Source organism: Vitis vinifera, chromosome 5 (genome assembly GCF_030704535.1).
Source record: "Vitis vinifera cultivar Pinot Noir 40024 chromosome 5, ASM3070453v1".
NCBI classification, from domain to species: domain Eukaryota; kingdom Viridiplantae; phylum Streptophyta; class Magnoliopsida; order Vitales; family Vitaceae; genus Vitis; species Vitis vinifera.
The window spans coordinates 4,693,989-4,709,279 of record NC_081809.1 but is presented as its reverse complement, the minus strand read 5'-3'; the positions used below and the strand labels follow the sequence as shown (position 1 = coordinate 4,709,279).

The 15,291-nt window shown below is 33.3% G+C and overlaps 2 protein-coding genes across 2 annotated transcripts; one reads left to right on the top strand and one right to left on the bottom strand.

Moving 5' to 3' along the window:
* The first annotated feature begins 442 nt into the window (after positions 1-442).
* Positions 443-7,351, top strand: LOC100244161 (ATP-dependent (S)-NAD(P)H-hydrate dehydratase). The gene is made up of 12 exons (XM_010651565.3): positions 443-698; positions 791-1,059; positions 2,005-2,081; positions 2,241-2,350; positions 2,443-2,557; positions 3,356-3,418; positions 3,542-3,705; positions 4,606-4,667; positions 5,508-5,574; positions 6,224-6,286; positions 6,433-6,561; positions 6,905-7,351. The coding sequence occupies exons 2-12, from the start codon at positions 825-827 to the stop codon at positions 6,930-6,932; spliced, it is 1,113 nt and encodes a 370-aa protein (XP_010649867.1). The 5' UTR covers positions 443-698; positions 791-824; the 3' UTR covers positions 6,933-7,351.
* A 546-nt stretch (positions 7,352-7,897) lies between these two features.
* On the bottom strand, positions 7,898-12,171 carry LOC100266507 (nuclear transcription factor Y subunit C-3). The gene is made up of 4 exons (XM_002280705.5): positions 11,956-12,171; positions 11,777-11,837; positions 8,791-9,663; positions 7,898-8,229 (listed from the first exon to the last, which is right to left on the bottom strand). The coding sequence occupies exon 3, from the start codon at positions 9,615-9,617 to the stop codon at positions 8,829-8,831; it is 789 nt and encodes a 262-aa protein (XP_002280741.1). The 5' UTR covers positions 9,618-9,663; positions 11,777-11,837; positions 11,956-12,171; the 3' UTR covers positions 7,898-8,229; positions 8,791-8,828.
* Positions 12,172-15,291: the final 3,120 nt, after the last annotated feature.

Sequence of the window (15,291 nt, the reverse complement as noted above, 5' to 3'; positions counted from 1 at the left end):
AGAATAAGAGATATATTTAATAAAATTTCAAATTTATCGAGGTGTAGACGAAAGTTGAGGGATTGAAATGAAATTAACCAAAAAATTTAAAATCGTATATCTATTTTAAAAAATTTAAAATATTTAATATAATTATAATTTATATATATTAAAAAAAGAAAAGAAAAGATAATATACATAATAAGTGCTAAATTGGTTTCGGGTTAAACTCAAGTTGTCCATGTCCAACCCAAATTAAGTTAAAATTAAAAAAATTTAAGGTTGATTTTATTGAGACCTTGGTTAAATATAGTTTGAAATTTTATTATATATTTTCCTTATTTTGAGTCAGCAGCGTTACAGAAAATAAGTGAAAATAAAAAATGAAAGAACATAGTGGGAATTTGATAAAATTTCAAAATATATTTAGACGAACTCTGAGGGTCTGGAATGAAATTAACCCAAAAATTTAATACAAATGCAACTCGGAGATTAAAAATGATTATCGGTGGGTCGCGCTAACTCGCTAAGCCGCTATCATTGCACTCTGGGTGAGCGGTGAACCGGTTTGGAAATTCTCAAAAGGCAAATGTACTCCTCAGCAGTACACGCCGATAACTCGGTCGCATTTCAGAACCGACCAAGCCTGGCCGATTCAACTCGGTAGAAGCTCAATCTCCTCCTTCGACAATTCGCTCGCGATTCCATCACCATTCGAGGTTTCATCAACAACTCGCTTTCAAATTTTCACTCAATTTGGGAAGATTTAGGAAAATGGTGGGTAAATTGAAGCTTTCTGAATCATTGTCAGGTTTAGTCAACGAGAGCGGTGGTGTCACTAGCTCATGATAATAAAAAATGGCGTGAGTCTTTTGCATAGCCCAAACAATCGTATGTTGGCTTCGTCGGCTGTTTTCAGAAGACAGGAGTTTTTGATAAGGTGCCTTGGAGTTGGAGGTCAAAGCCAACAATTCTATCGCAAATCTATACCAAGAACAATGGCTTTAGAGGCGGATGCTGAAAACATTTTGAGAGCAATCACTCCCACACTTGACTTGGCTAGGCACAAAGGCCAGGCTGGTAAGCTCATCATGTTTATTTATTTATTATGATTAGGATTACGATTATTCTTTGTTCTTTTCGCCATTTTCATCTTCTTTTTATGATTGATCAGTGTATCATATATGTCTTTTTCGAAGAAAATGGAAATTATAGACGCAAATGAAATTTGGTTCTGTTCTTTTTTTAAATAAATCAATTTCGAGTCATCAAGTCATATTTTTTGCAGTTAATTGTGAAAACATGATGAAACTTTCGTAGGATTCCTGAGAAATTTTTTGTTAATACATAACAGAAATGAAGACTTGAGCATTTTTTTTTTCTCTATCAGTGTTTTATTTTTAATGGGCAATGGTGAACTAGTAGCACTAAATTGGATTTGGGGCGACTTGATATTTAAATCCAATGGCTGGTGGTTTAAATGAAGTTGTTCTGATGGATTAACCTAATAGTGAATCTGGGCTGTGGCCGAGTAGGTTCTTATATATTTCATGCTGCAAAGCTATGTGAATGATACTGTCGGCTTATGTGGGTGAAACTTGGTTAAACAACATGACCGAATATCTTTATGGTAAAACTCCCAAGGTATGCAAGAATAAATATGTGAAAATTGCATGCTAATTTAAGAAAATTTATAGAAAAAAAGATAGAAGTGATAGTAGTGATAGTCATTGAACTCGATATGATACTGGGACTTGGCAATATGTCTAGCCTATATGATTATTTGGATGAAGCCTAAAGAATGATTTTATTATTTTAGGAGCAACAGATGCAATTGCTGAAATAAAGAGATGCTCCAGAGTTCATATAATTTGATCTATTATCTACCATCCATTTGGGATGACAATGACTTGCTCCATTCTTGATACAGAATTAAGATTGTCCACCGTGATCTGTTTGTTTTCTGTACAAATAAGTATATAGTTCTCTGTTATGAATCCCCACTAAGTACTATTTGTTACTCAGGAAAAATAGCTGTTATTGGCGGCTGTCGTGAATATACAGGTGCCCCATACTTCTCTGCTATCTCAGCTTTAAAAATTGTTAGTGCTCTGCCCCTTCTTTTCTTGATTTTACGGTTTTTCTTCCTTGGTTTTGTTACTTCCAAGTGCATAGTCTCTCAAAGAAAATTGTTTGTGATTTCAATCACACTCATGATCCACCAGTTTGAATGGACTTGTTTTTATTTTTACCTCCCACAGGGTGCAGATTTATCTCATGTGTTCTGCACTAAAGATGCTGCTCCAGTCATAAAAAGCTACAGCCCTGAGTTAATTGTGCACCCCCTTTTAGAAGAATCTTATAGTGTTAGGTGAATTCTTTAACTAGTTTGCTTTTCCCTTCAACATATATTTGTTTTATTATTGAATGCTATGCTTATTCTTGTGAAAACTATATTTTCAGAGAGGAGGACAAAAAAGCAATCTCAGAGAAGGTTCTCACAGAGGTTGTTAAGTGGATGGAAAGATTTGATTGCCTAGTCGTTGGTCCAGGCCTTGGAAGGGACCCCTTTCTCCTGGTGTGCTTCTTTTAATCTAATGCTTTGGTCCCTAAATTTACCTTTGCAGGTTGAATAATGTAATTCTCTATTTCCTTATGACTTCAAATTATTTGTACACCTCTTGACTCTGCAATGCTTGAGATGTGTCCATAATCCATGTATAAGGTTCTGAAAGAGAGTTATGAACTAACAAATATCTCAAAGACAAAGATGAGTATTGATATGTTTCGACCACTTGAGGTATGAGACAAACATGTGTCTGTGCACACACGTTTACTAGCACATACCTTTTTATGAATGATTCAACCATCTCATAGAGAAAAATTTAGGGGGTGATAAATTTTCTGCCATTAGTGTTGATTTCAGCTAAGCAGTGACTCAAAACCATTTTTAAGGCATTCCAGGATAAATTTTAAGCATAAAGGATAAAGTACTTCCCTTTTTCATTCAAAAGATACTAAAGTGAACAGAAGAAGGTGTTACTTTTAGTTTCAATTCCATGGCTAGAGCCTTTCATTATGTTTCAACCAAATGCCTAGATTTGGTTCATGCATGAAGACCATGACATCTAACAACTTATTTGACGTAATGGCTAGCCTCAAGGGATTTCCTTAGCTTTAGCTAAGCATATAACTAATGTCTATTAAGTTTTGAAATGTTAGAACTAATGGAGTCCTTTCCTCATGCATCGGTGCATGCAAGGGTTCTGATGTCATTTGAGTGCCTTGAAAGCCCTTTTTTTTCACCCATTTTGTGGTATATACAGCGTATTTTTGTCAATTGTCATCCTTTCTAATGCTTGCATAACATGTCCAGGGCTGTGTTAGCGAAATCATGAAGCATGCAAGACAGTCAAATGTCCCAATTGTTATAGATGGGGTATGTATTGTAGCTCTGTTGTTTTGTTAGTGTATACACTACTTCAATATTGCATCTTTGTGTACTCTATATTATTACTTTCGTTGATCTTTGACCTTTTGCTTGATGATATGGGTCTTTCAGGATGGACTCTTTCTTGTTACAAACAGTCTTGATCTGGTTAGTGGTTATCCCTTAGCAGTCTTAACCCCAAATGTGAATGAATATAAGCGCCTTGTTCAGAAGGTGCTAAACTGTGAAGTAGGTGATCAAGATGCTGCTGAGCAATTACTCTCTCTCGCCAAAGGGTAAAAATTCCTTTTACATCCTTTTAAGTTAATGTAGCGTTTTTGAGCCACACTATTGGTTAATTTGTATTTCCAATGTGGCATTCATTGTTATGGAACTATGATGCATTGCAATATGGGAGAACTGTTGCTCCGAAGGGATTAATATATAGAAATCAGTCATGTCAATCCTTGCATTTTACTGGACCATCTGGAAGGACCCAATATTGACACTATTTTGGCTTATATGTCACCTTGTTGGTGGCCATTGTCTAGTGGATTTTAAAATAGTTTGGTCCGTGTCAGAAAGATGGATTCTCATCATTGTAGATTTTTATCTTTCCATTCCTCTCTTTTCAAGACTATACTATTATTTAGGAAATCTTATGGTTGGTCATGATGAACTTCTAAAATTGTTTGTGGTCCACGTTTTAAATATAAGAACTGATGAGGATATAGAATGACAAAACAGAAACAGCTAAGGTTGGTACAATTACTGCCCCAAAATTCCACCATGGTTCATGTCTCATGGGCATCACATGTGCAATGTGTGGTTCATACCTTTTACATGGTTTTGCACCATATAAAAGGCACATATTAGATTGGCAGACTACATGCTTGGATTTACATCCTTCTACATTCTTGTTATTGAGTTGTGTCAATATAATATGGACCATGTACAATTTCTCATATTTCCATATTGAACTGTACATAGTTGCATAGGTAATATACATAGTTTTTTGGCCTGTCTATCGTTTGTGTGTGTGTGTGTGTGTGTGTACAGTTTCATAGGTAATATACATAGTTTTTTGGCCTGTCTATTGTTCGTGTGCGTGTGTATGAGTACACACATAATTCCCTTGGTATCATATACTTATTTGTAAATGAATATTGTAATAGATAGATTCTATTCTTGTTCAGGATTGGTGGTGTAACTATCCTACGGAAAGGAAAATCTGATCTCATCAGTGATGGTGAAACAGGTATAGAATTAGATGTGTAATTATGTTTCTTATGTGTGGTTCAGCTTTTGCTAGTTTTTTGAAATGGTGATGAATTGGTTTGCAGATGTTTTCTTTGGCAAAGTTCTTTGTTGCATCTGTCTATCATACTATTTATGGGCTGGAAATTTTTAGTACACCTTCAAGAAATTAAATATCTACTCTGCCAGTGGTGGTGCAGTACACGTGACATGTGCCTAGGCAGTAGGAACTGCAAGTTGATCTATTCCTGGAGACCTATTACAACCAAATATGTCTGATATTACAATGGTTGCAAATATTCTGCATTTCCAAAAATTAATGGTAGCAATATAGGATAGAGAGTGTATGCTGAATGGTTCATTTATATGGGACACTGCAACTTTATGGATTGGATGGTTATGGTACTCACACTGATCAATTACTGACATGATAAAATGACTTTACTGGATCATGCCCATCTTTTAGTTATCCTATCTTCCATTATTTGTGAACTTCAATCTAAGCAGCCAGTTGAACTGGTTGACTTTGAAGCTCCGTCAGTTTGGATTGATCTCCAGGTTGAGTTTAGCTGAAAAAGAATGTGGAACCACCCTGGTCTCTTGCCCATGACTTGGTGTAGCATGTATGGTGGGGTGGGGGGGTGTGGGTGTGTATTGGAAATCAAATTGAACATTTATCCAGATCTAATAATTTTTATTAGTTATGCATATTTAGTATTCTCTTAACAAAATATTATTTTGGTTGGCCTATCCCACTTCATGAACAAAATTAACTGGCTTTTTCTTTCTTTTGTGGGAGCCATGAACCCCATCTGGTTCTAATACTCCATACTTTGTGCAGTCAATTCAGTAGGCATCTATGGTTCTCCTCGACGCTGTGGCGGCCAGGGTGATATACTTTCTGGAAGGTAAGTGATTATTTAGGTCCTCATCAACATATTCTGTGAAAGAGAAAAGGTGCCCTGATGTTTAGATGGCTCCTGTTCTTATTAGTGTTAAATGTTGTACATTTGTCAGACTGAATTCTCCCTTTTTCTTATTTAAATGTTGGAGTTTCCTAGGTTATTTTCTTCTTTATTCCATCCTTAAATTCCATTTTCTTTTAATTACAATACATTATTTCTTTATGCTTTTTCTATTCTATTCATGTAGTCTCTTTGTCTATAATTCTATGTTAGTAGTTTGATTTTTTTATTTTTAGGTTATTCACACCGATTGTTCTTTTATTCTCCTTGGAAAACCTGGTAGAAAAATCATTACAAATTTAAATTCAAAGTTAAAACAGTAAATTAACAAATGTAAGGGTGAATGCCACTGCTAAATTATTCAATCACAAGGATCATGTGCATCACTTGTGTCTATGCACTTAGTTGACATTTAGGTTCATTTATGTTGTTTTCTTTGTGCAAGTGCAATGGTCCCTGCAACTGGATGTTTAAAACTTAGCTATTTGACAATGAACAACAGAAATTGATTCTTCTATCCTAGAGAAGTCTAGAAGTGCTTTACTCAGACTGGCATTTTTATAATAGAAAATTTCTCTTTTGTTGGTGCCAGTGTTGCAGTATTCTTATCATGGGCGCGACAACGAATCATTGCTGAAGGGGATTTGAATATCAGGTTATATGATTTTCTTGGAATCTCTTAATTTCCTTACTTTTGCTCATAGGGTTGCTTGAGGTTTTTGGATATTTGTGTTCGTTCATGCCCCACGCTTGACAAATGTACAATGGTTTGTTTCTCTCAATTTTGCAATTGTTAAAAAGTCCGAAGAGTCCAACGGTGCTGGGGAGCATTGCAGGGTCTGCTTTAATGAGGAAGGCTGCATCACTTGCCTTTGAGAATAAGAAAAGATCTACCCTTACCGGTGATATCATTGAGTGCTTGGGAAGAAGGTATTGAATTCTATTATGCTCATAAATTTTGTATAGTGAACAAAAATGATTAAAGCCCTGCTTGGGAGAGCTTTTCAAACAATAAAAGTAACTGTCAAACATAACTGTTAAAGGGTGTTTGGAAATCGAGGTAAGGACTAAGGACACCAGAAACATATTTTTATTTATTTAATTTATTTAAAAATATAATAAGTATCCTTATCTTTAATAGAGACATTTAAAATTCAGTTGACTTGTCAATTATAAAATTCAATTATATCATAATGGTAGTTAATTTTAAGAACAAAAGTTAAAACACTATTCCAGACTGGGCTTAAGACACTAATTGCTTTATCCGCTGCAGTTTGGAGGATATTTGTCCAGCCAAGTGATCTGTTGAGTTTGATAGAGTGGATACAGCTGAGAAAACTTTTGCTATGGTCAGGCTGCTGCTGCTTCTATAAATTTACCAATAAAGGACAATTTTATTGATGTTTTGATTCCAAGTTTATAAATGGTAAAGAGTGGATAGACCTGCAAGGAACGGTTCATTTTCTATGCACTGATTTGCTGGAAAAGTTATGGACCAGTATTGAGTTTCATTTTATTTTCTTGGGGATTGAATTGACAACGGGGACCAAGACCTCCTTAGGATTTGCTGAAGCATTTGTTGTATAAATTGTCTGGTCATGGTTTCAAGAATTTGATTTAGTTTCACCCCTTGGTGACTCAAAATTTTCTCGGGAAATCAGCTAGAAGATGGCAGGATTTTGTTCATATGAAAGAATAGAATAGCGATATTTTGCGTGGATATTCTTGATTTTTGATCTTATAGAAATTTATAGGTATCTCAATATTTTTTATTTTACAGAAATTTATAGAGCATGTTAGTTTAAGCATGCTAGCGTTAGAAACGTCATTTGGGAAAAACCTGGATTGCTCTCTTTCATGCTGATTCCATTTGTTTTCTTTTGTTCATGATTTCATTCCTTTCTCTACCTCGAAATTATGCATTCTCTTATGAGTTTCAACCAGCCATGTCTGTCTGAAATGTAGTGAAAGAGGCTCAATAGGAAATCCAAAACTAAACTTTAGGTCTAGCGAGTTAACAGGGGGACCAGTGAAAGCCGAGGCCACACCCAGAATCTCTAATGGCATCCAATGCTGTTGGAAATTTGCCTATTGTGAAGCCACCAATTGAAAACCTGAACCTACCCAGCACAATACTTAATACTTGTAATTGAATTTTGGTTGTAACAACACTCGATCGACAATATATTCACGTCAACAATTGGAAGATTGAAAGCAAGTTGCACATGTAGGCAAAGCATCATCACCTGGGTTCCACAACACTTAGTTGGGTCATAAGGTCAAATTCAGCTACTTTGATTTGCATGACCTGAGAATCATAGTATAGCAAATACATTACAAGTAGACCCTGCACTAGTAACTTGATAATAAGCCGTCCATATTAACTAAGTTTTAAGCACTAAATCTTTCAACAAAATAAAACATTCATTCTATAGATAAAGCTAATCCTCACTATCCAGAGGTAATAATATTTTCTTTATCAATATTAATTTGTGCAGCCCACATATTCCGTCTTTGCAATCACTTTGGTGCTTCTCTTGTTCATGTATTTCTCCTGTTCATTTCGATACTAGTAAGACATCTTCTTCCCTGACACTTCTGCAGAAGGCAATCACAGAGTTCTCGGTGAATAGAAGGTCAAAAAGAGAACTGTCATGAAAATTACATAAAGAAGAACTATTTCAAGAGGGAAGATTAAAAAAATCTAACAAAACCCATCTACATCATGCTTCTGAATCATATTCCACTATAAATCCACATTCTGCAACCTCGTATAAAATATGTCTTTTCATTTTTGACCTTCAGTGTAAAATTTTGACTAGCACATAAAATCAACCACCTCAACATGACATTTTACTAACTTTTAAGGACTCCGAAGCATTGTTAACACCAAGGTAAGAGAACTGACTTGACAAGGAAATGACTACCACACCCTCACTGGTAAAGAATTATGCAATTCAATTATGAACAGCCCAGAATCCACATCTTTGACAGGATTAAGAAAAATGTTAGAAGAAAACAAAATTTTAATACCAGTACCAAACATACAACATTGCAATGAACTAATAAGTGGAGATAAACCATGAAAGCTTATTCATGACAAAATAAAAATAAGCACTAACACTTCAACTTTCAATAAACCATGATAAACTCACTCACATTGTTCTTGCTTCTGCTCTAGCAAATCTCCTCTTTGCTCAAGAATCTGCAGGTGGCTGCTGTTGCTGCTGCTGTGGCCACATCTGCTGAGCAACATAAGGGCGAGGCTGTTGGCCATAAAGACCTTGATCCATCACAGTCTTACCCATAACCATTCCTGGAGCTCCAACCTGTGGACCATGCTGAGGTTGCATATAAAAGTAAGGGAGACCCTCAGCAGGACCTCCAACTGGAAGTGGTCCCCCTCTTGGGATTGATGCTAGTACCTCATCTTTTAAATCCTCACGTGGGACAATATCAACTAAGAAATCAAATATATCAGTCCTTGTGATTGCAGCCGCAATGTCATTCTTTTGAAGTGTCCTCCTTTTGTTCTCCTCTGTGTGATTCCATGATCGTAGTGTCAACTCAAGAATGAACATCTCACATGCCCTGGCAAAGATGACCGGGGCCTCTGCCGATATCATCCTTACATCTTCATCTGCCTTCATAATCTTCTTGATCCTAGCCAATGGCAAACTATGGTTTTTAAAATCAGTAGTCTGCTCAATTTCTTGGTACTGATTTTGCCAAAAGTTCTGGAGTTGTTGCTGCAGCTGCTGTTGCTGCTGCTGGTGAATGTGCTGATAAGCAAGTTGGTGTTGTGCCAGCTGAGCTGGAGAAGAGATACCTGCTGGCTGAGTAGGAGATTGAATTGATCCAACCGTTCCAGGTCCAGAGGTCCCAACCATTTGGTTAGGTTGAAATGGAGGGATACCATATGGCATTTGAGCTGCACTACCAACCATGCCCATTGCCGGGGGCTGCCCATGCCCTGGCTGATCCATTCAGGCAAGGTAGGCTTTAAACAAAATCTTTGCTTTAAAACTTTACCTGCAGATACAAACAAGCAAAAGAAAAGGCGACACATGAAAAGCATACAGTTAAAAACTTTTACAAGAGCAATATAGAATTTGGAAGAATTTTCAACAACAAAAAGGAAAGGGGGTAGCTGCTAAGAGATGGTATAACTAAATTAAACTGATCCAATGCTATATATATAGCTAGAATTTAACAACCACTTTCCTGACAGAAACCAAATGCTAGAATGCAGAAATATGGCTTTATTACTCTAAATTGCCACTCCAGCACCAACAATTTGGAATGCTGGCATCAATTCTTTATACCTAACCACTCATCATTCTCATTGGAAATGCCACTTGACAAGTGCTCTTAGCCGAATAGATAACCACCCCTCAAATTAAGGGCATAACTGCATATTTTCAAGATCAAATCTTATATTAAAAATTGAGTTCTCTCTAAATGGACATGATTGTGCTCCTTTATCTCCTTGCCCATTATGTTACCCTTGTTATTGAGGGTGGAGGGCAGGGGAGAAAAGCTTAAACCAATTGAGAACCACTTAAAACATCAAAATAGATAGTCTCTAGTGTTCCTTATATTGAACAAGTTAAACAGGACAAGGTGACCAAGCAATACATAACAAGGCTCTAGTTTTAGTTGCAGGACCATATTAACTGCGAGATGCTCACCCTACAACCATGATTCTGTCAACTCGTGGTTCTTGTGACAGAACTGCAAGTAAAACAAAACAATACCTGGAACTAACTTGAGATGAGTTTGAATAACTAGTTTTTCATACATAAAAGAAGTTTTATAATATAAGGGAAAAGGGGCATTCCAGCTACATTCGTGAGCTCAAATAAATTGGTGGTGATGAGTTAATCCTTCTTTCACAGCCTGTAACTTTTTTCCTCAAACAAGGGAAAAGCAGGAATTGCATTCAGCTTCACCTTTGAAAAAGCGGTAATAGGTTAGAATCACACAAGGCATGCAAGAAATTGTTCCCAATCTGCTACATCTCTGTCTTTGTCTCTCTCCTATCTATTTTAGGCAAACATCTACTAGAGGCAAATTTCCATTATTGTTCAGAACTACACATGTGCCTTCCTAGGATAACAATGAAGGCAATCATCTTTGAGTTTCTAGGTAGAAATGCACATTAACTATATCTAGACAAAGGTTTGTCTATTTGTTTTCTATACACAAGCAAATCCATCAAAGAAAGTGGCTTACGTTGTAAAATTAAAGTCAGATAATTTTGTACATTTATACAACTAATAATACCAGCAAGTCAACCACATGATTGCTAATTTGCAGAATCTTTAATTTTGCTCCCATCTTCGAAGATACCATCATTAAAAATATCAGCAAAACCTCAGGGTACGTCTTAGAATTGAACAGATTACTACCACGATAACCCACTTCACCAACCAAACAAAAACATCCAATCAAAGCAACATGTATATATGCAATGCTGTGGACATCAGGAAACTACAACTCGACAACACCACGGTCCAACTATCTTGAAACATGGTTACCATGTCTGAACTTGGATCGATTTTCACACACAAATTGCAGCATAATAGAACAAGGGAACCTTCAAAACATGTCAAAATATATCATCAGAGCATTTGGCATAGCCTTACCTGCATGACCTATCATCATGCAAATATAGCCATGCAAATATAGCCGACAAGAACGACCTAAACTTATATATTTACAAACATTACAAAATTTTTGACTAGAGCAATAAAGATGGAGCTGAGTTAGCCAAACCCTACTTGACCTAATTCCCCAAATTAATACAATCCACTCATTATAAGACCTCTTCATTCATTCTGTGAAACTTTACCATCATCATACCATCACCATGCAACTCACTAACAAACAGATGAAAAACATAATCATTAAACCCGAATTCAAGTATCAGAGCAGATTACATCGGCAAAATTTTAACAAATAAAAATAACCTAGTAATAATAATGAAATTATGATACTAATAAAACCCTAATTATCAGTTCCGACAAAACCTCAAACACAACATATGAAAAAACAAAAATAAAAATAAAAACAAAATGGAGGAAAAGCAAAATAACAGATCCGAAAACAACTGAAAACCAATACGATATAACAGAACCCCTACCTTTATGTGTAGATATCAAGAATCTGCTTCCGTCTGTTGATCTTCTTCGCAGATTCAAACCCTAAAAAACCAGAAAATAAAAAAAAAATAAAAAATTTAAAGATATCGTCTGCAACTAAAATTCCATCGAATTAAAAGGGAAAAAGAAAAAGAAACATGCGAAGCTCAGAAATCTAAACCTTTTCAACACTGTTTTTCCCCCTTTTTTTGGGAAGTGGAAGATGAGAATTAATAGCACTTAGAAGGAAGGAATAAATGTTTGCTAAAAACTATATATAAAAAAATAATATTATATAGAATTAGTGGGAAAAGCGCGAGTTCGGTTCTTCGTCCTCCAAACTATTCCCTGTGCTGTTTTGACTTTTTCATCTTGTGGACTATCAAGCCCCAACCCCCTTCCTATTCATTTTAATTTTCATGCATTTCATTGTCGGAAAAATAAAAAAAATTGTTTCTAGATGTTTTATTTTTTTTTTAATTTTTAATAAAAAATTTTGACCATTTTTCTTGTCCTAAAACTATAAGGATAGGGGGGAAACATTTTTAAAACATTGTTTTAAAAGTTAGTTTTTCATAATTGAAAATACTTTTTCGATGTTTTCTAAAATAAAAAGTCTACAAGTTTCTTTTAAATAAATTTATTTTAAAATAATTAAAAAATATTAAAAAAAATGTGCTTTCATTAGTTAGTATAAAAAAAATCATAAAATAGTAACTCAAATTTATAAAATATAAATTTCAAATTATTATTTAAAAATAATTAATATTTTGTGCATTTTTTTTATCAAAAGTATTATTTTTTACTTTTGAATCATTCTAGGTTACCTTTACTAGTAAGTGTATTAAATTTAAATTATTTTTAGAGTTCTTATTTTACAATTATTTTTATATGAATATATGAAAACTCATTTTTTTTTTAATTAAAAAAAATTACCAAACACCTATTTGGGTTTAAAAATAATTTTTTATTTTTAAAAATATTTAAAAAATTAGAAATATTTTTCAAATTCAGCTTCTTATTTTTCTTTTTGGTTGGTTAAGCTTTAATAGCTACAAAATTGGGCATATATGCATAAATAAAATTAAAAATTGAGATTTATTGCAAAAATAAATTGAAATTCATTTTTTATTATTAATACTAATGCATTAATTGAATTAAATATATAATTTGATTGAATCTAGAAAGAAATTTCAGAATTATAAAAAAAAAAACTTTATTCGTGGGTTGCTATTGAAAAGAATATTAAATAGTTTATATTTTTATTTTTGTTAAAATTTTAATATAAAAATAAGATATTTTAAAAGAAATTAGAAACATAATAATAAAAGCAACTTTGTATGCTAAGTCAAAAGTAAATTCAAAGTATAGCATAATAATGACAACAATGTAAATGGGAAACTTTGGAAATAAATCAAATGAGTATGAAAGAAACTTAGTAATTTAATCATGCCATCTCCACCATTGTCACATCCTCTCCAAAATGAACTCTCTCACTTGAGATCGTTTGGGGCATAAAGCTTCTAGAAGCATCTACACATTTCTAAAGTGCTGAGATTTGACTTTGTGATTATAGGAAAGTTGATGTTTATAGATGGTGTGTTTTGGTAAATTACCTTTTTAAATTCAAATAGGATTAGAAAACTATTGGTTTGGGATTAATTACATGACTCTATTAATATGTGGTTTTATATAGATTTACAAAGATAAGAAAAAAATGAAGAGAGATAGATAAAGGATGTATGAAGTTTTGGGAAAGCGTGTATTTTTAAAGTTTATTAATAAATTTGATATCGTTTTATGTGGATATAGGCATTACACAAATATTTTGTCTTATCTATTTCTTTTTATTTTTTGTGTTAAGTTTGAGTGTTGTAATTTTTCTCAATAAGTGGTATCAAAGTTTTGGTGAGAAAATCTTGGAAAAAATTGTTTTAAAGATAATGTTAGGCCTTTAATGGAAAAAATAATTTCAAGTATATGGCAGAGTATCATCGAAGACACTTTGGTGTGACAAAGAATTCTCGAAGTGTTACAAAGCAAGAAACTTGAGAGCATGGTGAATGAAGAATGAGAATAATTAGAAGACCGATAAATACTATTCATTTAACTCTTGGAATAAAATAAAGAGTTTTGAATAAGTAATTTTTCTTCGATTTATGGAAGAAATTAGAAAAAATTTATGTGTCGAAATTTCTAACAAATAGACCATATTTAAAATTAAAAAAAAAACTATTATTTGAGGTGAAGATGGATGAAAGAACAAATGTTAGAGATCATATAATTAAATTTAACAAGTGCATTACGGATGAGAAAGATCAAGTTATTATTTTATTAGCATCTTTACTAGAATCATATGTGACAATTGGGATTACGCTTTGAATTGGAAAGACGACAATGATAGTGGATAGAGTGTTAACTGCTTTTTTAGAGAACAAAAGTATCAAACAACTAATTAGTTCATCTCATATTAGACAAGCTTTTGTGATGAATTTTGAATCACGTCGTGGTAGGAGTTATTTGAGCAAGAGGTATCATGATTGGAGAGATGATCGTTCCCGATCATACTTTTGTTTGTAAATTATATTATATGTGCATAAATTAACATATGTTTTTTGTATATATATAAATAAAATTGTTGTAAGTAAATTGATTTTAGGTATCATATGTTTTGTATAATAATTAAATACAAAATAACTATATATAAATTTATAAATAAAATTATCAACATTTTAAAATAAAAAATATTTATACTTTTATTATCATTTTCTCTATGTCACTAAAAACATCCAAATTAAATAGATTTATATAAAATTTACTTTTAAATTTTGAATATAATTGTTGAATATCATAAATTATATCAAACATATATCAAAATTTTTAAAACAACATCAAAATGTTTATTATTACTTCTTATATTTATTTGTTTAAATTGTTCTAATATTTTTATGAGTTTTGATCAATTTTTGTTCCATCGATATTTTTTGTTAAAATATCCATCGATATATTTCGATATATCGATAAAATCGATTTCCCTATATATTTGTAAAAACCGATATTTTCATCATTGCCTACAGTGCATTAAATGTCCAACGATTACTCAATCAATCAAATAAGAGCCCAATTGATCAAGACCTACTTTTGTAGAATAGGGTGCTTAAAATTATTTCGATAAATTGAGAACTTTTATGCATTTATTGACAAAAAAAAAACTACCTGCTCATTTATTTCATCAAAAGCTTTCAAATTCAAGTGCAATTACTCTTTCACTTACGAATCCATTTAGTATACCCCATTGTGTTCTTCCTAGCTTTCATTTGTAACGAGTATTTATATATGGTGTTATGTTAAATATTGTCATATCCTTTATTAGTGAAAGATTGAATGTTTTAAACTTCAAGTTGATATTGAAATTGAAGAAAATTGTAGTGCGACAAATATTAAATCCAAGTGTACAAGTTTGAAACTTTAATTAGTGGAGCCTTCACTCGGAAAGAGATTAAAGAGAGTGAACATA